The 23,361-nt window shown below is 39.5% G+C and overlaps 1 protein-coding gene across 6 annotated transcripts in view; it reads left to right on the top strand.

Annotated features, from left to right (window-relative positions):
* The window catches only part of SH3D19 (SH3 domain containing 19), an 82,799-nt gene extending 59,557 nt beyond the window's left edge, over nt 1-23,242 (top strand). For 5 of the 6 annotated variants that reach the window (XM_084516800.1, XM_084516797.1, XM_084516798.1 and 2 more), the window contains 12 exons: nt 3,243-3,355; nt 5,653-5,711; nt 7,311-7,575; nt 8,983-9,051; nt 10,004-10,076; nt 10,391-10,521; nt 12,896-12,954; nt 14,069-14,256; nt 14,510-14,562; nt 15,073-15,259; nt 16,184-16,281; nt 17,620-20,560. In XM_084516800.1, coding sequence (XP_084372926.1) covers nt 3,243-3,355; nt 5,653-5,711; nt 7,311-7,575; nt 8,983-9,051; nt 10,004-10,076; nt 10,391-10,521; nt 12,896-12,954; nt 14,069-14,256; nt 14,510-14,562; nt 15,073-15,259; nt 16,184-16,281; nt 17,620-17,736 — 1,412 coding nt within the window. In that variant the 3' untranslated portion in view covers nt 17,737-20,560. Of the gene's footprint in view, nt 1-3,242; nt 3,356-5,652; nt 5,712-7,310; nt 7,576-8,982; nt 9,052-10,003; nt 10,077-10,390; nt 10,522-12,895; nt 12,955-14,068; nt 14,257-14,509; nt 14,563-15,072; nt 15,260-16,183; nt 16,282-17,619; nt 20,561-20,721 lie in introns of those variants that run through there. The other variant, XM_084516796.1, reaches the window with a different exon arrangement.
* Nucleotides 23,243-23,361: the final 119 nt, after the last annotated feature.

Here is a 23,361-nt window from a genome sequence, read left to right as displayed (position 1 = left end):
CAAATTGTCTGAAAAATCTTTACCAGGAAATAATTTTAATTGGGACTTACTATTTCCAAATCGAGTTGCTGTTAGCTTGCTGTATTAGCTGTCAAAGGAATCCCGCAGTGCAGTTGAACACGACAGATGGCCAGCAGTGGTGGGAGGCAGCAGTGGCTGGCAGTCATGTTCCTCTCTCCCTGTCTCCCATCTACCTTGTCTGGTGCCCTCCTTTCCACTAAGCTTGATTCTCCTCAAACCTTATGGAGCTAATGCGTATCAGGGGGGAAATGGTGGCAGGGAGAGATCTAAATGCTGGCAGAGAAGAGCTGGAGGAGACCCTTGCAGCAGAAGCAAACTTGCTCAGTCAGCTAACCCATACTGCTGAGCTGTACCTTTGGTCAAATTGACTTATGTGCAGACATCAGCTGAGGATATTTTAATGCTGCTCCCAAGCTTCCTGGGAGCAGGGCCTGCACTTGTCAAAGGAACCACATTAGTGTATTAAATTTTGCTTCAGGAGCTTAGTCAGGTTGTAAACATAGTTTTTACAGCTTCCATCAAAATCTGTGGTCATTTAAACTGTAGTGTTTTGGTAGTAATTGAGGGAATAAAAAAGGCATGCGAGCATTCGATTGCAAAGAACTGATTTGTTCTATTTTGTGGCAAGGTCCTCCTGTCTGTAGTTTTCTGATAGTTATCTTATCCCTAATGCCTTCCATCTCTAATCCTTTACAACTTTACAAATTACACTGACAGTATCTCAGAGTGGAAATTTGTCAGAGAGCCACAAGGTCTTTGTGTTGATCTTTTAGTCCTTGAGTACATAGCTGCTGAAGTTTAGCCTTATGTTTTATCCTCAAAACTTACGAAGAGGGATCAGAAAATAGCTCTTGAAACCGATATTTCAGACTCAAGTTGTACTAAATTGTGTAGGTATAGAGCCAAAGATATCCTGGTGGCATTGCTACTAAGACTTTCACTATTCCCTGAGATCCCTTCTCTCTCCACCTAACCCCTCCGGTTTTCTTTTCCTCTGTGTATGTGTGAAATGCAGTGGAAGTGATGAAAAATGCAGAAAAGAATGAAGATAAAGCAATTAGGAAAAGACATTCTGCTAATACATGATCATATATAAAAGCTTTTTTCAGTTAGAAGAATATGTTTACAAACTAATGGAAGAAACCCAACATAATTAATCTCCATAAAGGAGATCTTTCCTTTAAGAAAAAAGACTTTTTTCTTATCTGGAGTCTTTTGAACTTGTAGATAACCAGTCCCTTGCTGCTCTCTAGTGGCAATTGAACTTCCTACAGAGACTGCCAGTCAGAGTGTACTTAATTACAATTTTTAGAGGGGTGTGAAGGACTGCTTTATAAGAGGCTGTGGATGGAAGATTAATGGGATGTGGGGGAACAGAAGCAGGTTCCAAATAAACAGAGTAACCTTTTGGCAGATAGGAACTGCTGTAGAAATGTAAGCTGTTAAAAGCTAAAAATCCCAAGTGCAATTGGGCCAAAGAGTGACAAGGATATAGTAACATTCACCTTGTAAGAGAGCTACATGGTCTCGATACAAGGGGTCTTTTGCCATCCTTTGTCTGTTAGGAACCAGTGCAAAACAAAAAGAAAAAAAACAATAAACTGGAGAAAAACAAAAACAAAAAAATACAGCACTACCAAAAAGAGAGCAGAGCTGTATGTTTAAGAATTTGATCTCCAGTGCTTTAGAAGTTCCTCATTAGCATTTTTGTTGAGCTATGATTAGAAAGGAAGCATTAAACTTCCACTTCAGTTTTTACACTTAGAAATCACTGAAAGTAGCACCTGCTTTCTAGTTGTTGGAGGTTTTTTTTTCTTCCTCTCTTTCCTTTAACTTTAGTTTATAAACAGCAAAGACAGAGAAGTTAGACCATCTGTGCATATATCAAGATTTGAAATGGCATCAATAAATAAATCTCTCATGTTCTTTGTATATCAGTAAGGTATGTTGAAGAGAAGATATCCCTTGCAATTACGAGCAGGTATTGTTTTTACTTCTCATCGTATTACCTTAGAAGAGTGGATGAACTTCATTAACTTCTATTCCCTGTTCTCAGTCCCTGCCAACACAGTGACTATTACCTGCTCCTGAGTGTTATAATGTATTTATCCTTGAAATAATCCACTTCTAAACATCAACACCAGTCTTCTAGATCACAGTAGTACAACAGAAGTGTTAAAAACACCACCTCTCCTTCCTAGGTGCTCTTCCTTTGTTAAGAGTACTTTTCATGAAATGAGCAACTTAAAGTTGTCCTTTCTGTAGAATCTGTCCTCATTTTTGTCATTAGTCTATGAAAGCCCAGGCTGTCTGTACATCTTTTTATGTAACTCCAGGACAGTCTGGAAATCAGAAGAGTGTCTGAAGTTTGTGGCATGAAGGGAATTTTCTTGGTATGCAAATGCATTGTAAAATAGGTGACAACGTTTCAGTATATAAAGACAAAAATATTGGTGAATATGCTGATAAAACTTGACCAAGTCATTCCCAGAATTGGATGGCAGAGATGTTTATAACAAATCTCATGTATCTCAGGTTTTTGTATCTTTGTTGAGACTGAGATCATCACTCTTCCGTAGTAAGAACTTTACTGTTTCCTTTTATATGTCCTAAATTTGCTTAGCTCCTTAGAGACTACGAGGGAGCTCCCATCTTTCTTTTTGTTCTATCACCATGACTTTTCTAGAAGGCAAGAGTTTCTTTGCTTGCCTTTACCTTTCCGGAGATTCTTCCATCCTAGTCTCCTGATCTTTCAGGGTTACTTGAAATAACCCTCAGCTGTTTTCCAGCTTGAAGGATATTCCAGGAGCTGACAGCTGAAAAAAGTGAGCCAGTTTAGAAATGTGGCTGAGAGATGGTGATGGTGTTTCAGAGTATCCAGTAATGAGTCCAACATTCCCAAGGGTAGAAACTCTGCTGCTCGTCTAATATTATATCAACAAGTATTGCAGCTGAAATCCTAGAATAACTTGCTGGTGTCCTGAGAGTAAAGTGAAGATTCATTATGCAGAATGGGAAGCACTCCTACAGTCAACGTAAGAGGTACAATGTTCCCTTCACTAGTCTTTAGGTGGGCCTGCCCATTGGCTGCTCTGGCTATGAGGAAGAAAGTTGTGTTCACAGAAAGATGCACCAAAACAAGGTGGATTTTCTTATCTGTGTTTGGTCTGTGTAAAGAAGCTATTCATTAGATTTTCATTTGGGATTTTTTTTTTTTACAGCTTTAAATGACATCCCTCATAGCCCTCCACCACTCCCTGCTGAAAAGCCTATTGGCAACACCTCTGACATCACAGCAGGCAAACCCAACAGTGGTGACCTAGTAAAAAAATTGGTAAGTTAAAACTTTTCCTGCATTACAACTTTGTCTGCTTTGGGTAACAGATCTCTTGTCACTCTCAATCCTTTTTAAAGCAAGTTATTTGAGAGACCAAAGGATGAAAGGGACTACTCAAAAATATAAGGTTTTCTTCTTTTAATTGCGTCCTCTAATTTAATTAGGTAATTTAGACTGCTGTCAGTTCTGAAAAACACTTTGTTGATTTTACTAAACTTTGATCACATTTATCTTCAATTTTCTGTATTTTGCAGCTGGAATCAAGGACACGCTACAATTTAGTTTCCAAAGCACTGCAAAGCAGCTCAAACTGTAATGAGACTTTTATGGTCAAATACTGCCAAAGTCCTTTAGAAATACATACTTTTTTACCTTCATATACACAGTACTTCTCTGTGTCTGAGCTAATGTCCAGGCAGAGAAGCTGTTCTGTAGATGAATGAAGCTTGCTTTCTTCAGCTCTTTTCTTCCAGTTGTTTTCTACTGGCCCTTGTCAGACCCTGAGTAGAACCATCTTTCTGAAAAGTAAGGCTCTGCTCTTCACTCCTGAGCAAATAATAATGGTAGACATTGTAGCTGAAGCTGTAGCTTCATTTATAGCTGTATCCTATATTCACTTTGAAACAAATTTACTAAAGAGAATTAAAATAAACTAGAAAATGAAAATAGATTTTCCAAATATTGAGAGCTGTGATGGCAAGAAAGGCAGAGAATCTTGTGGAAACCATAGGCAGTAAAAAGATCAAATCAAATCAAAAGCCCTGACTAGGTGGACAGCTGCCAACAAATGTATTTGTGGCTACTTTTGTTAATAGGATAAAGGGGGTTTTAAACATCGTGGCTGAAGAGGCTATTCATAGAGGTCCTATCTTTTCTAGATAATGCTGTAAAAATAATTTCCAATACAATACATTAAATAACGTTTTACACAATACAATCCAAGAACATTTACAATATCCTTCAGATTACTGCGACAGGCACACAGAGGATCACTTCATACAGTAATCTTTGAATAATCTGTTACATATTTTGAGATCTCCTCCTCTAAACTGAAGTTCAAGATTGTATATGCTCATTTCAACCTTTTTCCATTGCCAAGTGGAGAATATTGAGAATGGATTCATAATAAAGTATTACACAAACCAGTGCTTCTGAAACTAGCAGTGTTCATCTGTAGAAGCAACAACAGAAGCTGTTGACCATAAGCAGCAATTGGCTCAGGTTTCATGCAGAAGAGGAGAACTTTTGATGTTAGGATACCAGTCCCATCTGAAAGTGTCAGGCAATTTTCTTTTTAATCAGAAGTATTTAATCAGGAGCAGTCATCTGGGGACTTAGTCAAGAGGCAAAGTTCTTAGTCAAGAGGCAAAGTCACAAAATACATCTAGGTATTTTCTAGGTGGAGAAAAATCACAGAAATTGTTTACCAGTTTCAAGCACATGTCGACAAGACACGTAAGCAAGAGCATTGAGCCCTTTTAAAAGTTACTGGTTCAGGAAGGTTACTTTTGATCGTAGATTTAACACGCTGATTTGCCGTGCTGTTGCAGACAGCTGCGCTTGGTCAGCTGAGCTGGCGGTACTCTCTGGCACTGGGATGAAAATGAAGAGCAGGAGGCAGAAGGATGGTAACTTGTTAATCCATTACTGTGGTCCAAGCCCTTCAGATATGTCATGTGTTCCCCTCTGTTGACTCTGCCACAGGGTAGCAATCTCTGGCAGGGTTGGGATGGGCAGCTGGGAGCAGCAAAGCCTTGATCTGCCAAAGCAAGATTCAGCAGGATTTGTGTGTTAGATCTCTAGGAAACATCCTTAGATGCCTTCTTGAATGAGAGCTAATGTTATTTGCAAGAGACTCTCTCCTGTGTGAGTTACATCAATGTCATATTTTCTGCTCTAAGCCTATTCAAAGTGTTTCATTTGTCAAAGTTAAATCAAAGCCAATAACGTAACTGCAGACAAGTTGGAATCCTATGGGCAGTGAAATTGTGCATTTGTATGATTCTCCTGAGTTTCTCTTGCCTGATTCCCACGTGATAGGATAAAGAGGGCTGGGTCATATCTAATATACAATTTAGGCTGTGATTCAGGTGAGTCAGCCAAAGTTATTTACATCTCCCTCTACGTACAACAATATGCTAGAACACACCATGATATTTATTACTTTAGTCCCAAAGTGCCAGAAACTCTTGTTTTTCTTGTCTGTAATTTAAAATAAGAAATGCATCATTTAAACAAGATCCTTTCTGTTTCTTAGGTTTAATGAAATGCCTTTTTCTTTTTAATCTTCGTAGGACTTGGATCATTCAGAACAGGCTGGAGCACCTCAGCTAGAACCTGCACTACCTCCAAGGTAAGCGCAATTTTTCAGTGATTAACTCAGAAACATCTCTTTTATGTGAGTATGTGTAGTTAGTCTCAGTGTAGACACCACCAACTCTGATCCTAACTCAAAGGGCTTGGGCAGGTTTTGCTTTTAATGTACTCACTAATAAATAGGCAGATCCAAGCTGCTAGTGGGTTCATACTTGTTTGTACGACATCGGTATGAGCAGGGAGATTACAGAAGGACAGCTGTTTGGCTCCTCAGCTAATGTGCAGTGGCTGCTGACAGGCATTCCTTTCTGCATCTTTAACCTTTTTACCCACAGCTGAACAGAGAACATCCCCTCCTGCATGTTGCTGACCTTTTGATCAACAGCACTTGCACTTGTGGCTGGCTTGGAGTGGTGGAGGAATAGAGGTGGCAGATGCTGCCACCCTCGAAAGGGCAGATGCTGGACCTTCCCAGTGTCTAGCGTTCACTTCAGGCCTAAAACCCCAGTGAACCATCAGAATTAATTATAAGTTGAACAGAAGTGGAAAATTTTTTTGAAATTGAAAAAAATAATTCCTATTCAAATAGGAGTAGGGAACTCTTATCAGGGGCATTAGTAAATCACCAATATCTTCTCAAGTGGTAGATGACATTCACAAAACATGTCAGATTCTCTGGAAGTTCCACTAATGCACATTTGTTGAGGTTGATAATTTTTACTGATCCTTGAGGAATTCATGCTAGCAAATAATTATGCTAATATACATATATATGTGTGTGTGTGTATATATATATGTAAAATATATATATGAGAGATAAAATTGTAGGAGAAAAGTGCAGTTACTCACGGAAGACTTCCCAATAAAAATTAAACAAACCTGTATTTTTGGAATTGTTGCAGTGCCAGGTTTCTTAATAACGTGAAGCCAAAGTTTTATGGGCACAATGCTTGTTTAAAACAGAGGTGATTTTTTTTATTAGCAAATTATTGTTCACTCTCTTTGATTCTGAAAACTTTGGTATTTTTTGTCAGCACTTAGTAAGGAGGAATTTTATTTTTTTTTTTCTTTTAAATTACCACTGTCAGTTATTAGACTTCTTGATTTTATTTTCTAAACTACTGGTACACTAATGAGAGTGTGGTACCTCTGGTATTACCAGAAAGCTTGAGCATTGCCACTGCCCAAAAGTGACTTCAGGTGAGTGAAATCCTAGAGTATGAGCTAGTCTGATTCCTGAAAACCAGCTGGATCAGCAGAGCTTCTCAGGGCTTCCCCTCAGGCTCTCCACTAGAACTCCTTGCTAAGGCATCTTCAGTCAAAGCTCTTTTTGAAAGTGGATTGCTAAAAAAAATCCTGCTTATGAAGAGGGCTTTTGAGAACACTGGCAAGCTGTTAATAAAAGTGGTGGGCAGACTTGGAAATGTGAAGTCAAAGGATCTGTAGAAGGACTTGATCATCCAATCCCATTATTTGAAGGTTTCGTGGATTCCTCGAGAACTTCAGATATTTCAAGCTCTACAGCCATGAGTCATGTTTCCTTATAGCATGCTCTATTGCTAGGGCTGTGGTGGAGGTTGGGGGGTGGCAGGCTTCTTAATATGCATATTTCTCAGATGGCTTACCCAATTTTTAGGCCTGCGAATGGAAAAATTGTACCAGCTCGACCTCCCCCACCTAAAGGAGTTCCTGGAAGGCCACCTCCACCAAAACTCTCCGCAATCAAGACCTCCTCCCAGAAGGATGCTCTTTCCCGATCCACTTCTGACATTGCTTCTGATAAAAGACCAAGCAAGTTCAAATTGGGACCCAAGAGAACAAAGAGCCAAGTATTAAAAAATCAAGATCCAGCTTTACCTCCAAGACCTAAACCAGGTCATCCCCTCTACAATAAATACATGGTGAGAGCTGAGATATTCTGACACTGGTGTTTATAAAAGCATGCTGGTGGAAATGGTAGTGAGAAAACTATTGAGATAGGTTACTGTGATACGATTAGTGCATCTATCAGCATAACCTTCCCTAGAAAATACTGATAAATAAAGAGTAATAAGCAGTGTGAGGTAGTACTAGAGAAAGTAATATATAAATGTGATGTATAGATGTATGTATACATGTAATTTTTTTATATTATTTTTTATATATCTCTATAGCTTTTGATTTGTTGGGGTCTTTTCCACAGGCATCAGTTCTGAATTCTATTTGAGTACATAAAATGATGCTAAATATTGCATCTGTATAGAGCTATACCTTGTGTATATCAAAACACTTAACAAAATTGGAAGAGCATCAAAACATAAAAAGTAGCTTACCTTGCTTAATCAAGCCTGCAAAGAGCGAGGAATGTAACATTACTTATCCTTGGTTTTCATTGTACAGATTCCAACCGTTTTCATTATAAATTTTATACTTTTATATATATTTATTTTTTAGTACTGCATGTGGTGTTAGGGGATAACACAGATCAGTGTTACAGGAGGGAGTTTTTCCGCAGATACTTAAAACTGGTCAGTGATCCGAACTGGTAACAGCTTGAACCAGTGCTATTGCCATTAAAAAAAAAAAAAAAAAAGTGCCCACAGAACCACAGCATGAATGACAACATCAACATGCAGCACAGACTAGAAGCATTCTGTTGCCTTCTCTCTGGTCCTCACTCTTGTGTTTAGGTTCTTGGTGGAACAGAGGAGTAAGAGAGAGAAAGGTGCATCTAAGTGATAGTAGGAACAGGTCTGACATAAAGGAAGCATCATGCTTCTTCTGTGGCACAGCCATTCCTGTTTTCATAGAAAAACATGTGACATATCTTGGAAATGAGATTTTTTTTTTTCAGTAGCAGATCGCCAGTAATTTCTTGACCTTGCATGTTACTGTCTATGAAATTGTCCTCCCGGCTCATTTTTCCAGTGCCCTCCATGACAGCTGAATACATTTCTGTATTAGAGTGTTGCTGAACATCATGTGCCATATGGGATAAGAAAAGTTAGGTGGCTAAGAAAATTTTAAAGCCGATGGCGAGACTTGGGTTTCTCGAAGTGGAGGGCTGTTAGCGTTAGGTTGGAGGTTGGACTTGATGACCTTGAGGTCTCTTCCAACCTAGAAAATTCTGTGATTCTGTGATTCTGTGAAATGGCAGGTCATATCACCTGCAATCCTGCTCTGAATGCTTTCCAAAGAAGCTTGTCATCTCCCACTAGATTCCTAAATTAGCTACCTGTATGAATACTTCCATCGCCTGTTTTCACATGCGGTGGAAACTTCGGGTGCTTAAAATTGAAACAAACTATTCCCATTTGCCTCTATTCAAGCTACCTTTGTCTCATGGAATTGCCAAGGAAGATTGCCTTCCCAGGAACCATGGGGAACCATCCTGTAAGGTAAGACGTTTTCTTCTGTTCATAAATGTTTAATGGGTAAGACTCCAGTTATGTTAAAGTATCAACTGCTTTAGGCTTTAAAGGTTGTACTGAGAAATGCAATAGTGGTTATTAAATCCTTGTGTTTCTTTCATAAAAACAAAACAACCACCAAAACAAACCCCAATAATGGTGATTTGCCTCATAGCACCAGGACATTCTGCTTATGAGAGCAACAGTGATTACTTGGAGTGCCAGAAGGGAGAGGAAACTGTAAAAGTTTCTCTGTCTCCTCTGAAGGTAATCACTCCCTGGCTGAGTATCTGAAAAGCAGGGAAAAGATGAGCGCTCAGTTTTACAAAGTGCTGTATGTGATGTGTCAGTGATTGACATAGGGACTTCAAAGAATTTCCCTTGTTCTGTGCTTATACAGAACTTAACCTGTTTTAGGGCATGACTGTATTATTATCAAACAGCTGGTGTAGATGCTAGCTCTGAGCAGCCTTTTTGATAAACAAAACCTACATGGCTGAAATAGGTTTCTGTGCAATCTGTTGTTATCTGTTGTAATTCATATTATTCTGTCCTTACCTTTGTCCACGCTGGGCTTTTTTGGTTGTTGGTTTTGTTTTCCTTTTTTTCCCCACAATGAATTACCTTGCTTGAAAGCAATTCAGGCACAGTGGTTTTGTCTATACTGAGGCTTTGTCTATACTGGGAAAAGTTTCACGCCCTCCCTTTCCTTTTGCTGGATCAGAAGTAGATTTTGGTGAAATGCCTTCTGGTTTACACTGGCCAAAGGCATACAGAATACAGGCCAGTGACCAGCACTTGTGCCTCCAGTGGTGGTTCTCTGGTACCACAACAACGTTGTGTCCAAAGTCAGAAAGTGACTCTCAGAGTATGTGACAGAGAATCAGTGTTACTATCTTCCATGATTTATAAACTACTTGGATGTATTTGTTGTTGTCAGGATTCAAACAACCCTCCAAAAGTTGCTGACACAAGTGCACCTCATGCTGTAGTCCTGCATGATTTTTCTGCAGGTAAGTAAATGTGAATATTTTCGAAGCTTATTTTTCTCCAAGACTTTCAAATGGGGATTTTCTTAGGACTTGGATCTTAAAAATAATCAGGAAGCTCAGTGTGCAAGGTCTGCACATAGAATTGTTCAAATCCATGGGTCTAGCTATAGTTGTGCCAGTCTTCTAGTTAAAGCTAATTTGTTTAGCATGTGTGACTAAGGTTTGACAAAAACTCATTCTGCTCTTGCCCGTAATATTTATATTAAGAAAGTTTTACTCAAAGAAAATCAGTGAGTGTGATAACTACCATTAACTGAAATGATGCTGTCTTGCAGAGCATGCTGATGACTTGGACCTTCGTTCTGGAGATACAGTTTGTCTTTTGGAGAAAATCGATGCTGAGTGGTACAGAGGAAAATGTGGGAATCGCACAGGGATATTTCCTGCCAGCTTTGTGAAAGTAGTTGTATGTAGGCTTTGTATACAGTACTACACACAATCCTACTGCATTGGTTTTCTTGTTCTATGTTACTGAAGCTCCTGTGTGTTTAATTCCATTCACTGTTTAGATAATCTCTTTTCCGTCTGGCAGTGCAGAAGACATACCAACTTGTTTGCATGGTATTAGGAAGATGCTTGATTTGGCAGAACCAATTTGTGTTATGGGGATTATTTTCCTATTAGTTTCAAGCCAAGTGAGAAAATCATGGCCCTTACCAGATTCTCTTTGTTAACTGGGGTAGTTTCTCTGGGTCTACAGAGCAGATTATTTTTCACAGCAACATGTAAAAATCAACACGCAGTAAGATGATTGCTTTGTGCTTCCATGTCAGCTTCTCTGGTATTCTTGTCCCCTTGAACTGTGCTGGAATCACCACTTTTGCAGCCAGGTAGGGCTGTACAGGGTCAGGGCAGCAGCTGAGCCCAAGCAAACATTTTTCTTCCTTCCTAGATTTTTTTTCTTCCAGCTGGATGTGTTCCCCTACGTGACAACACAAATGAGTGTGCTGGCATGTCGCAAGGAGATTGTGCTATTGCAAATGAGGAGCTTAAAGCAATCCTGTTACTAAATGTGACACTTGCCATTAAACTGCGGGCCAGAGCCGGGTGTTGTTTTGGAGCCCAGTGGAAATGGATTGAGCAGCTCAGGTTTAAAGAAGATACAATAGAGTTCACTACCTTGAAAGCTGAGTCATCTGTTGTAAGCTTGACTTAGAGATTGAAGTCCATTTTGTGTCAGTAGAAAGGGCCATGGGGCTATCCACCCCAGCCAGATGGACATGCACGAATGCAGAACTGGCACCGGGATGCAGTGAAGGTGTATGGCTGGGCATTAAAGACATTAAGGGTCTGTACTGAACAGGGCAGCTGACAGAAAGAGCTGAGAACTGCTGCTACGTGGAAAAATACCAAGTGTTTGGTAATTCACAGTGTGTTACAGAGGGTGTCTGTTTGGCTTGTAATGGTGTTACTGGAAAAGAATTTTAAAATTTGGGAAGTGCTGAAGAATTAAAAATAGACCTGTGGTTAGTAATCATACTTGCTTTCACAAGAAAGATTTGTTAGCTACATTGAGCCTCTACACAAGCCAACAATTTAAATCATCAATGTTCTTGTTACAACTGAGAGCTGATAAGGAAAGGATTTTATGTTAAAGTAGTGGAATGAAGATTTGACATCAAATTCATCATTGCCACAGAGAGATAAGGCTTCATAGAAGCTAGGGAAGATGCTTTTCAAACACCTATTTGAGTTTTAATGGCTGTTTACCCTTTTGAGTGCAAAAATAGCCTTTGAGCAAAATTAAAAAAAAAAAAAAGGACAGTAAACGTGGCTAATGCACTGAGTGAATTCTCCTATGTATTCATGTCAGCTTGGGTGTTGATCCAAGGCCTCCATCAGTACATTACTGTGTTCTACAATATTGAGCTGCATACTAGCTTGGTTGTCTGGACACCAAACAGTAATACATAGTTATTGCTTACCATGGACCTTTCAGGGCTCCACTGCTATGAGCTTCTCTAGCAAGAGTACTGCAGAGATTATTTGTCCTAAAAGTCAGCATGATTTCTTCCAGCACATCACAGCAGCAATGAAACGTTTTTATTGGTGTGGATGGGAACTGGCTTATGTGATAGTGAGCTTCACTAGGCTTGCAGTTTCATACTAAAGCTCCCTTGATATCATACCAAAAATACAGTTAGTCTTCTTGGGATAATGGATTGGTATATCCACGTGCTGATTTTCTAAATTATATTTCTCCCCTTCCTTTAATTAGCACATAGTAGTTATCTACAGCTGAGTTAGGAACAATTTGTTTGTTTTCTCTAAACTAACCTTTCTTTAGATGCTGCCTCTACAAGTGAGATTTATCATAAGCTTTTGTTTTGAGTACAGCTGGCTACCAAAGCCCAGAAAAATGTATGTAAACGCTAATCTTGTCTATTGTGGTATGTTGTGCTAGTAAATTATAGAGAGGAATTATCAATTGGAAGGTTGGAGCTACATGCAACAAGCCGTAGTACCACCTGGTCTCATTTTCTGTCAATCAGCTGTGCTGCAAGTAGGAATATTGAGAAAGGCTAATAGCAAAAAACATTTAGTGTTCCTTATTTGTATAAGATTGGAAAAGGAGAAATCAGACATACAAAACCAAAATCTACATTAATATGGTAAAATATCAGAGCATGTTAGTGATTATATAGCATCACATGGAGCCCATAACAGGATCTGTGCTTTATTTAAAATCAGGGGTGATTTTAACAAGTTGAAAGTTTATGGTAGTTGTGTTGCCATAAGCTTAAAATGGAATATTTGTACTGATTTTGCTGTCTTATTAGATTGATGTTCCAGAAGAAAGCAAAAGGAAAAAAATACCCTGCTCGTCACCATCTATTAAGTGAGTCAAATAAATACTTTCTTTCTTATCTTGATTTACTAGTAAGTAAAAAAAAAAAAAAAAAAGGATAGCTTTGAAGCAGGTGTTAATTGTGATGAGGTTGATATAGTTAGCAGTTTATCCATCTATTGTAAAGCTATTCTACAAATTAAGTTCTCAAGAATAAAAGTTGATGACATTTTACTAAAGTTCATATTCAGGTAAAAAAGACTAAAAGCTTACTTCATGTATTCAAAAACCAGTATGTCACTTCATAACAAGCATTTATGTAGATAGAGCCCCCTTGAACAACTTGCTGTAACTAAGTGGCGGTTTGTTGGCTTTCATAACTATTTATTGCAGCAATAAAGCACATTCAGAGGTAGGAACACAGTATGAAAGGAGTGTTGAGTTTGTTCTGGAGATAGAAATAGCTTGTCCTAGCTGAACCTTTGTTTATTTAAATGCTGCTTCTGCAACTAAGCAAATACAGCAGAAAATGCTGCCGCCACCCTAAGGTTTTTAGGAAGATAAGAATGGGGATGCGAATCAAACTTATATATTGTTTTAAACTATACTATGGAAAGAACTAAGCCTAGCTTCACTTTTTTTTTTCTTCACAGCATGACCTTTCTGAGAAACCATAGATGTTGCTTGGTTGCAACATCTTTGCTTGAGCAATTAATAAATGTATGAAATTATTAAATTGAGGAAAAAGATGAATTAGTTTTTCAGTGTTATACCAAATTGCATAAACTTTATCAGATACATTGATGGTTCTTTCCTAAATAATTTATTGCCCCACCCTGGGATGAATTTTACAGAATACAGTTTGTCAAAGTAAATTAAAACTAGCACACACACACACACACACACACACTGGATTTGGGATTTGGGACAAATACATTGCCCTTCCACCCCCCAGCTCATCCTTGTTTTACTGTACCTGAATTGGATACTGGTTCAAAAAAACATTAAACTCTTAACAGAAGTATATCTGAACACTGGCTTAGATATGAACAAAAGTGTAAAAATGCAAGAGGTAGCCCAGCATCAAAGTGATTGTGGTGGTGTTGTTTGGGATGTGGCGACTAATAGGAAATATACAAAGTAAGTTCCTTTCTTGTTTGTGCAGAGGGCCAAGATGCATAGCACGATTTGAGTATATTGGAGACCAGAGAGACGAACTCAGTTTTTCAGAAGGTGAAACTATTATCCTTAAAGAATATGTAAATGAAGAGTGGGCCAAAGGAGAGCTTAGAGGCGCGTCTGGAATTTTCCCCTTGAACTTTGTGGAAGTAATTGAAGATCTGCCTGGAACAGGTATGACTGTGTTAGCAAAAATCTTCAAGAACGTGGCTTTGTACTGTACATACATAGGTGGTATAGAAGGATAGAGTCCAACAGGACAACGCATGTGGAAAAGAAGTGGAAAGGGAGATGAGAACAATCAAAAGAAATACTAGGACTTCTTAAGAAGTTATTCTTAATAATCATTTTGAATGTCTAAATCTGCTCTCATTAGTACATTTTGAGTAGTCATTGCTACTGTTCTAACCTGTCCTTTGCTACATAGGTACAGGAGCCGCACTGAAGAACAAGGTGGAGGTTTCTTCTTCCCTTCCTCAGGTAATACAGCTTCACAGGCAGGGGCCAGAATTTACGTAAAGTTTCCATAGATTTACATAGAATTTCTATTACAGTGTCATATTAGCTGCACATCTTTAAACTTGAATGCAGTACAACTCCCACAGCACATAACGATGCGTGGTCACATCTAGAAGTCTGACGGTTGCTCTTAATTCAATGTGTAGCTTTTGACAAGTTAAAATTTGCAACTTTTTTATCCTTTGTGCTTAAGCAAGTTGTTAGTTCTGTTTTGAGTAGTGTTGCAGTGGGCTAATTTTGAATTTACTAATCCTAGCCTCTGCCACCAGTGATAAAAAGGAATGCCTGTAAGCTTAGAGGAAATTATGTAGTAATTGCTGCTATGCTGTTCTAGCCTACACCTTCACCAACAGCTGAATAGTGTGAGAGAAAGTGTGCATACCCACATCTTGTACACCAGCGTTCAGGAACTTAGTGCTGTTGCCTCTATTCACGCTTCTGAAATTAATGCACTTCTTTTCACTTGAACAGAACAACAGACACTCAGTGGAGTGGTGTGAAGCACTTCATGATTTCACAGCAGAAACCAAAGACGACTTATCCTTCAGAAAAGGAGACTACATCCAGATACTGGAACAAGTAGATTCGGAGTGGTACAGAGGAAGGCTGAATGACAAGGAAGGGATTTTCCCAGCAGTGTTTGTTCAGATCTGCTCAGGTACAGTGCTCTACTATATGACAACTCATTATTCCTTAGGCTCTGATGGTAACGATTTCTGGGAGAACCCAACTCTTCCATTGCCTTAAAAACCATATGCCGCTACAGTCTTTAACATCCTAAAGCTAAACTAAGTGTTGAACCACAGTCTGAAATAATGGCAGTATATTGCTCTAGTCATATTCTATCTGCACCTAAACTGTACTTTCAACCATTTCAGAATCTGTATTGCTTCCCAAATTATTTATTAACTAATTTAGCTGTCTTTACCAGGAATTCAGGTGTATAAAAAGGGAGGCAGCTTCTCCTGCAGCTAAAGGGAAATACCGCAGTACAACCGAAGATTTGGTATAGCTGTAAATAACTACTATAATTCTCTTAGGGAATCAAGAAATGACCTCTGTTTGCTCTCCTCAAGCTTCTGCTTAATCCTACAACCAATACAGTCAAAACCTTAACAGAGGACACAAAAGAATCACTTTTTTTTCCCCCCTCATAGCTGGCAACTAAAGCCATGAGTTAAACTTGACAGGAAATAAATATCACCTGTCTGACCAGTAGCACACAGTGAGTGCAGTTACACAACACTGCTGCATCTCCCGCTACACAGAAGAAAAGACAACTTTCATTAAGTTTCTACACTGGAAAGTTTGAGTAAATGGATTTTACTTTTAGCCCTTTTAGAAGGAAACCACAAGAATACGTTGGTGTTGTAAGATGAACTAGTGGCAGTAGAGATTTCAGTTCCACTAGGAACAATGAAATTTGCCCACTATCAGTAGTAATAACAGTTGGGCACCCTGCAGCACACTCATAGGGGGGGAAAAAAAAAACAAAAACACACAAGAATACCAGGAAGTGTCACTGGAAACAATGATGTATTTGACTTGAATCCAAATAACCTGTCTTCTCCATGTTCTGCAGCCAGAGTAGAGATGTCACAGTCTCTAGGAGGGAAGAAAAGAAAAGCCAAAGCTCTTTATGATTTTCATGGCGAAAATGAAGATGAGCTTTCCTTCAAGGTAAGTGCCTCTTTTGTTAGCCCAATTTTTCAGAAGATTTTGTGGTCATAAAAAAATGCTAAAATAGGATTTATCCATAGTGAAAACAGGCTTGGAATAGCAACGAATCAAACTCCAGAAAAAGGCATAGCTATTAGCACGTTCGATGAAAGACCTGCTCAAAACATTTTTTGTCCTTACCACAACTTGCTTCATACTGGCAAAATCTTCACAGAAGACGACACTGAGAAGAGGTCAGGAATTGAAGTCTTCCTCTGACTTATCTAATCCAGCAAATATGACGATACCAACACCTTTTTTTGTGGTATATTTGGTTCTTCATCATTTGTTAAGGCCAAGGGAGACTATTTTTTTGTCTGGAAAAATGGCAAGAAGATGATGTGATAATAGTAAGAGTGCTGGTGTTAGAGCAATGATGTCTGTAGGGGACACCTAGTACAGCAAAATCTGAAAGTTTGGTAGCACAATACATAGTTGCCATGGGAGCAAGAGGAAAATGAAATACTTGCTGCAAGCCCAGATAATATGAAAAAGCATGAACATGAAACAGCATGCCCTTGTAGATTAAAACCCATGATATTTAGGTAACTGTCCTCAAAAGCAAGTTTCTGAGAAACAACAGACTTTCACAGCAGGTCCAAAATTGCATTTATCAGCTGGAACACATTATTTTCTCTTTCTAAAGTTGGCAAAGTAATTAGTTTCTGCATTAACAGCTTGCCATACTGAAAGGACAGATGAGTCTTTAAAGCAGAAGAGAACTGAGGTACTGGCAGAAAGGCTAGACTTACGACAATACTGTGGACGTAGGGCAGGATGATGAAAATAGGAACAAGGATCAAACGCAGAAGATGGAGTTTATTTTAAAGGCCATGCTGAGCCACTTTGATGATTGCAGCCCTTTTGGGAAGTTTCCAAAGGAAAGAGGAAAGTTTCCAAGTGCTGGGAATCACTGGGACTGAATTGAAAGAAAAATCTTTGAAGCGTTTGAAGGAAATAAACCAATCACAGAGCAGGAGCACACACAATGAATGAGGCAGCAGCCTGTAGGCCATCTCGCTGGCATACCTACCCACCTTTAGACCCGCAGCAGCACAGGAAGTTATCCAGCAGTGCTACTTTCTCCTTCCAGGAAGCGGTGATTTTTCAAAACAGGACCAGTATTTACCCTCAGAGAAAGTTCAGCAAACATAGTTTCAAAGAAATGTAACAGGAGAAGAGAGGCCATCTCCTACTACCTTTTGGCTTGATTGTAACTGCTTCTGAATAACGTGAACTATGCATGCATTGCTGTTACCTGGTAAGCTGTCCAGGCTCACGTTACTCCTTCTCTTACAGGCAGGTGATATCATAGCAGAGCTGGAATCCGTAGACGAGGACTGGATGAGTGGAGAGCTGCAAGGAAAATCTGGGATATTTCCCAGGAACTTTGTTCAAATTTTAAGAACACCATGAAGTGTTGCCTGTCTTTGTACTCCCTATAAGCGGGAGAGAATGTACTCTAGCCTGACGGCACAGCAAAGACATCGACGTATTTTGACTATCAATGTTTTGCACTACTTTTTCTAGACAGTCATACAAGTATCTTGAAGTTAAACGAGACAATTTTAGTCTTTTGTGACTGTGTGTTTAGCCATGCTTCATGAATGCTCTGAGAGCAAATGCAAGCACGATTTTTAGTGGTTTCCAGCTAGGGAAATACTGTGGTGCAGCACCATTTTAACTTAAACAGCATTCTGCTATGTTTACTATCTGGTATTACATTTGTCATGCACAACGTCTGCATAAAGTAAGCTTCCGTGGGCTTCTTTTAAAACTGTTTAAAGAGTTGTTTTTAATATATAACTACAGCACTCAGTATGTAGATAAAGTTTGATATTCAGGTTTCTTTACTGCTTGACTTCCACATTAGCAGTAGAATCCACTTGTTTTTATGACTTAGAGGACAAGAAATGTAACTTATCTCATAGTAGAAAAATATCAAATCTAGAACTGGTAAGAGGGAAAACTCAAGCAAATCTTTGTTAACTGTTCTCCTAAAGCTGCTCATATGGGAAGATCAGAAAACACAGGTATTTTGCCTCTTAACTAATAGTATTCAAATTGGTATGAATTATCTTAAACCTCTTCTCCCTTACCCTAAATCTTTTCTAGATAGAGCTTTAGTTGTTCGACTACCCCGTTCTTCTTTAAGCGCCACCCTGCCCTTCTGTCCCAGCAGCAGTTAGCTGTGATGGACAGCATTTACTCAGCTTTCTCAGCCCCCCTCGTGCAGTAGCTGCTCTATTTCAACTATTTGCCCCTCCACCCCTTTCATGTAAGTGGAAAGCCAGACTTCACTCAGTCTGCATTTGATTTGTCGCTCAAGCACTGGAACATACTTCAGTAACACTATTCCTCTCCTTAACATGAAGGATATTATACAGCCTTGGTTTTAGCTTTCAGCAGATGTGGGATTAGTTTTCAGTTTGTTACCACGTACCAGCTATACTGAGCATCATTATAAATGGTCTGTCGTGGCCTTAAGGAAAAAATGTCTGGCAAACTGGTACATCAAGAAGCTTGAACAAAATCATTTAGTAAAAAGCAGCGGTGCGACTTGAACAACAGAAACTGAGACAGACGTGACTGCAGGAGCTGAGCCGGCTGGCAGTAAATTCCTTTTTGTGACACTTGCCTTCTGACAAAGTAGTTAAACACGCATGCCTTGATAAGCCACTAACCTCTGCCTGGAACAGGAAAAATAAAGTGTTGAAGCCAGCCGGGGGGGCAGCTCTCCTCCCCGCTCACTGCACCTTGGTTCCCATCGCAGCAGGCAGACAGCAGGGAGCGGGTGCACCCTGTTGGGGCAACTGGCCAGGGCTTGCCTGAAGTGAACACGCAGGGAGCACGCAGCACAGCACCAACACGAGGACCCCAGCACTCGTTTGCTCTGCAGATTTCACTGTGATGCTGCAGTACTCGCAAGTCTGGATGCAGGCTTTAGCACTCCAGCGTTTTTTCTCTAGAAGCTTCACAAATGTGGTGTGTAGTTGAACTTGTCACCGTCACGCAGCTAGAGGATGAAGATCACAAAGCTTTTGAGAGCTGAGAACTGGATTTTTACTTTCATTAAAGGGGTTAACATTGTAACAATAATTGTAAATCATGCACTGTTCCAGAAGAATGGAAATGTGATTGTTTCTACAGCTGTTATTCATTTTTAACATCCCAATGAGCCTATCCTGATCTGTGGAATTCAACTTCAACCTAAGTCCACCTCTGAGAACAACTCATCCCACTCTCCAAGCTCTCCTACCAGGTGCTAAAGGTTCTTGTTTATTCAGATAGAGCAGCCTTTTCTTTATAGGTCTCCGATTAAATGAATATGAGAGATTCCTGACTTTTCAACCATGAACTTTCAGGGGACCACCCTATTAAACAGGCTTCTTGCACCATGGCCTGTGCCCAGACAACTCCTGAACCTCTTGCAAGCAGAGCACAAGGAGAACAGCAACAAAGCCACCCCCAGAAGCAGAATAGCAGTCCTCAGAAAACACATTTAATCCTAGCGATGGTGGATGAGTCCAAAGCGGATGATGCTTGCTTGCTGTTTGTCTGGCAGTTTTCTAAGATTTTGATACAAGTCTCAAATTAGAACGGATTTCTTTTATATTTTTTTCAGTTTCCTCACCCTCGTTTCTATAACTGTGATGTAGACCATTTTTTTTCTAACTTCCATGGAATGTTTAAAGTCAGTGCCTCCCAGTAGTTCAGACTGCTCTTCTTTCCTATCTCCTCCGAGTCACGCAGGGAAGAGCAGCAAAGCCTTACATTCAGTGCAAGGAGTGCCACCTAAAGGCTGTTTACATTATTGCAAACACAAGCTATTAAAAGTCAGATAAAGACGGTTGGCTTCTACAGGAAGGGATTTTCTTAAGACTTGATGCCTGCTATCACCGTGAAACTGCATACAGATAATACAATTCCTAAGGTGTACAGTACATAATTTGCAGAAAAGCAAGAATGAAGTTGAGCACACATCTTACCTGCAGTGTAGTAGCAAATTTCAGCTGTAACCTTGGAATTCAGCCAGAGCCCCATGTGTTAGTCTAATAGAAAACGTTTTGATAAACAAGGCTTTTATTGTTTGCCCCACCCTCTGGAACTATCTTCAGGAAGGAGACTGTTCTGTGTACAATTAACCGTGTGGTAAATAAATCTTTGTTAAGTCCGGTAAGTTTGTTATGGTACCTCTGTAAATTAAAAATGTATTTAACCAATAAATTTTTATAATTAAGTCGTGACTGCAATTTTATCACCTTATGTTGCACAGAGCTGACTCTCCACTTGAGATGAGTTTTACAGATGCTACTCTTGCTCATACATTTAACCCACCCACCAGCAAAAAAAAAAAAAAAAAAAAAAAGCAATAAAAATTGCAAAATTGTATACCTACAGGAGCAGTTCAAGGCCATCAGAGAACCCTGAGGGCGGTTCCAGTTGAGTCAAGCCTTTGGACTCAGGTACATTTCCCACCTCTCACCTGCAGAACGCCTGGCGCTGCTACCTGCAGCAACCAGCCGGCCTCACGGGGTATGGCACAAGACAGCCATGCTCTGTGACAAGACCTCGTGACAATGACAGAGGCTGAGCCTCAGCTGTCAGCAATTGTGTGTGTGCTTGGTATTCATACACCAGGACTTTTCAGCTGAAATTTTGTACGAAGAATACAGTAGGTGCACGAGAGTTCCCTTTCTGCTTACTTCTGTATGTTTAAAGTTATTTCAAAGCATACATTTACACTATAGGTTAATGCTACAAAAAAAGAAAAAAAAAAAACAACATACACACAAAGCACTGCTTTTTGAAAAACTGGAAAAGCAAGTTTTTGTTCTTTCCTAAGATGCTCTTGTAGTAGCCCTCCTGCAACAGCTAAAGGACAATGTAACATGATAAAAGGCGTTTTTCACAAGCAGAAATAGTATCCAGGCTTTCTAAGTCTCCTATTATAGATGAGTACAGGCCAGTTCAGTCCCTGAGGATTTGTTTGGTGGAATTACTGCTAAGCAGAGGAAATACTAACAATTTTTTTTTACTGGAAAGCTCTGACAGATCTTTGCCCTAATGCAGAGCTTGAATATACGCATATACATGTACACGTCTGCACTAAAACAATTGTAGGTTCAAGGTTCAATTTTTCAGCCTTGCAACATCTACTCCAAACCCTGGTTTGTTTTTCACTCCAGTGAGTTTTTAGTTTTGCTGGAGAAGTGAAGAGGAATTGGTTCCAATCTATGGCTTCACAGTATCAGTCCCTACCTAGGACTCTTGGAGAACTACAACTGCCTCCTGAAGCACTACACCAAACCTTACAAAACTCAGCAGCTGCCAGTAAGCACTATTTTAAGATGCATCTTCAACAGCACAGAAAAGCAAAACAGAGGAAAGATCAAAAGCAGCACTCCCCCTTAGTCCTGTTTCAGTGTCAGCTTTGCGTACTCACTACCCTTCTGCTACCAAGCTGGAAAAAGAACAAGGATGCCTGTATTGGCCAACCAAGAAAGGTAAGTTACTCAAGTATTAAGTCACAGACTGTAATCCATCTCATTATTAAGACTTTGTTTATTAATGCGCAAATATTGCGGATGCTCTACTCCTTTATTTACGTTACTACTTCCAGTAAAATTCCTCAGACTTGAGTTACCCACTTAGTAAATCTACAGGTAGCAATGCCGGGCACTTGGCATGGTGTATAGCTGGGAACTCACAGGAGTAGGAACACAGGAAAGGGAGGCAGAAGTGAGCACCCTATCACATCCCTTTCAGCCAAAGATGTGCAATTAAGCTTTGAAGAATCGCATCATATTCCAAGTTTCCTCCGTACCTACCTTTGAGTCGAACGAAACTATTTTAACTTCCTTTCATAATCTTTAGTAAAAAGCTAAAAAGCGTTTTCTTGTACTTACTGGCTTTAACTGGGCACCTCTGCAGCAGTTTACACGAGTTCCATAGTACGGAAAACAAAAATCCACTCAGAGCCTATGTTTACTGCCTACCCAATTCTGGGCTGGGAGCCTTCCTGCGACAGCATTTAGAGCGTTTAATCCCTGACAAGTACATCTTAGACCTAAGCAGGAAGCCCCAAATCAAGACACTGAATCACACCAGTCCTTGAAAGATTGTGAATCAGCAAGTCTTCTGTTTACTGAAAGCTTTCTAATTGCAACCTAAGGTGTTCTACCATTATTAAAAAAACCCTGCCTTGTTTAAAGCCATGTACCTCAGAATAAAATATCCCAAGCGCCCCATTCACATACTTTTAAACAGAAGACGGGAAATAAAAGGCCTAATTCTTCCTGTTACAAGCTTGTACTCAGGCCTGTGAGAGTATCAAACTTAAGCACTCACCTGCATTTCAAGAATACAAAAGTCGGTGCGAGTACTCTTAAATGATCTGCTGAGTAATTTAAGTGCTTTATTTTTTAAAAAGAGACCATTGCCTTTTTACAGTAGAAATACTCCCGTCTCCAGCTTCCACAGGTTTCTCAAATGTGATTAGTAACCTCAGTTCTGACTGAAGGTGAATTACACACAACCCTACTCCTCTCAAGCATATTTTTCACGTCTACACTGCTTACAGCTCTAACACTACTTCCATAATCAAAACGTCAACTTTAATTTAAAAAGATGATCACTTTCAGTATCAGAAAAGTTATCTACCTCATGATAGATCGTATCAAATAAATTATCACCAAGAAGTTTAAACATATATATAATTCTGAAGTTGACTAGTAAACCCAGAAGACTCCCTTAGGATATTCTGAAACAAAAGTTACACCTACAGAAGTTAACACTTCTAGACAAATCCACAATAATTTCTTTTATGAGGACCAAAATTACTGGGGAAAAAAAACCACACAGAAATGTTAGCATTGTATTTTCAAATAGCACCTTTCAAATAGGACAAACCACCTTCTTCCACCTACCTTGCAACACCAGTCTTGAGAAACAGATCTCCAAAACAATCACTTCTTCCTTTTTAAACCAAGGCAGTAGACGTTTACCTCATTAAAAAAAATCCGCGTCCAGTACCAATAT

This window comes from Aythya ferina (genome assembly GCF_964211825.1).
Source record: "Aythya ferina genome assembly, chromosome: 4".
Classification (NCBI taxonomy): domain Eukaryota; kingdom Metazoa; phylum Chordata; class Aves; order Anseriformes; family Anatidae; genus Aythya; species Aythya ferina.
Note: the sequence above shows the minus strand (reverse complement) of the source record. Positions and strands in the feature narration are given on the sequence as shown.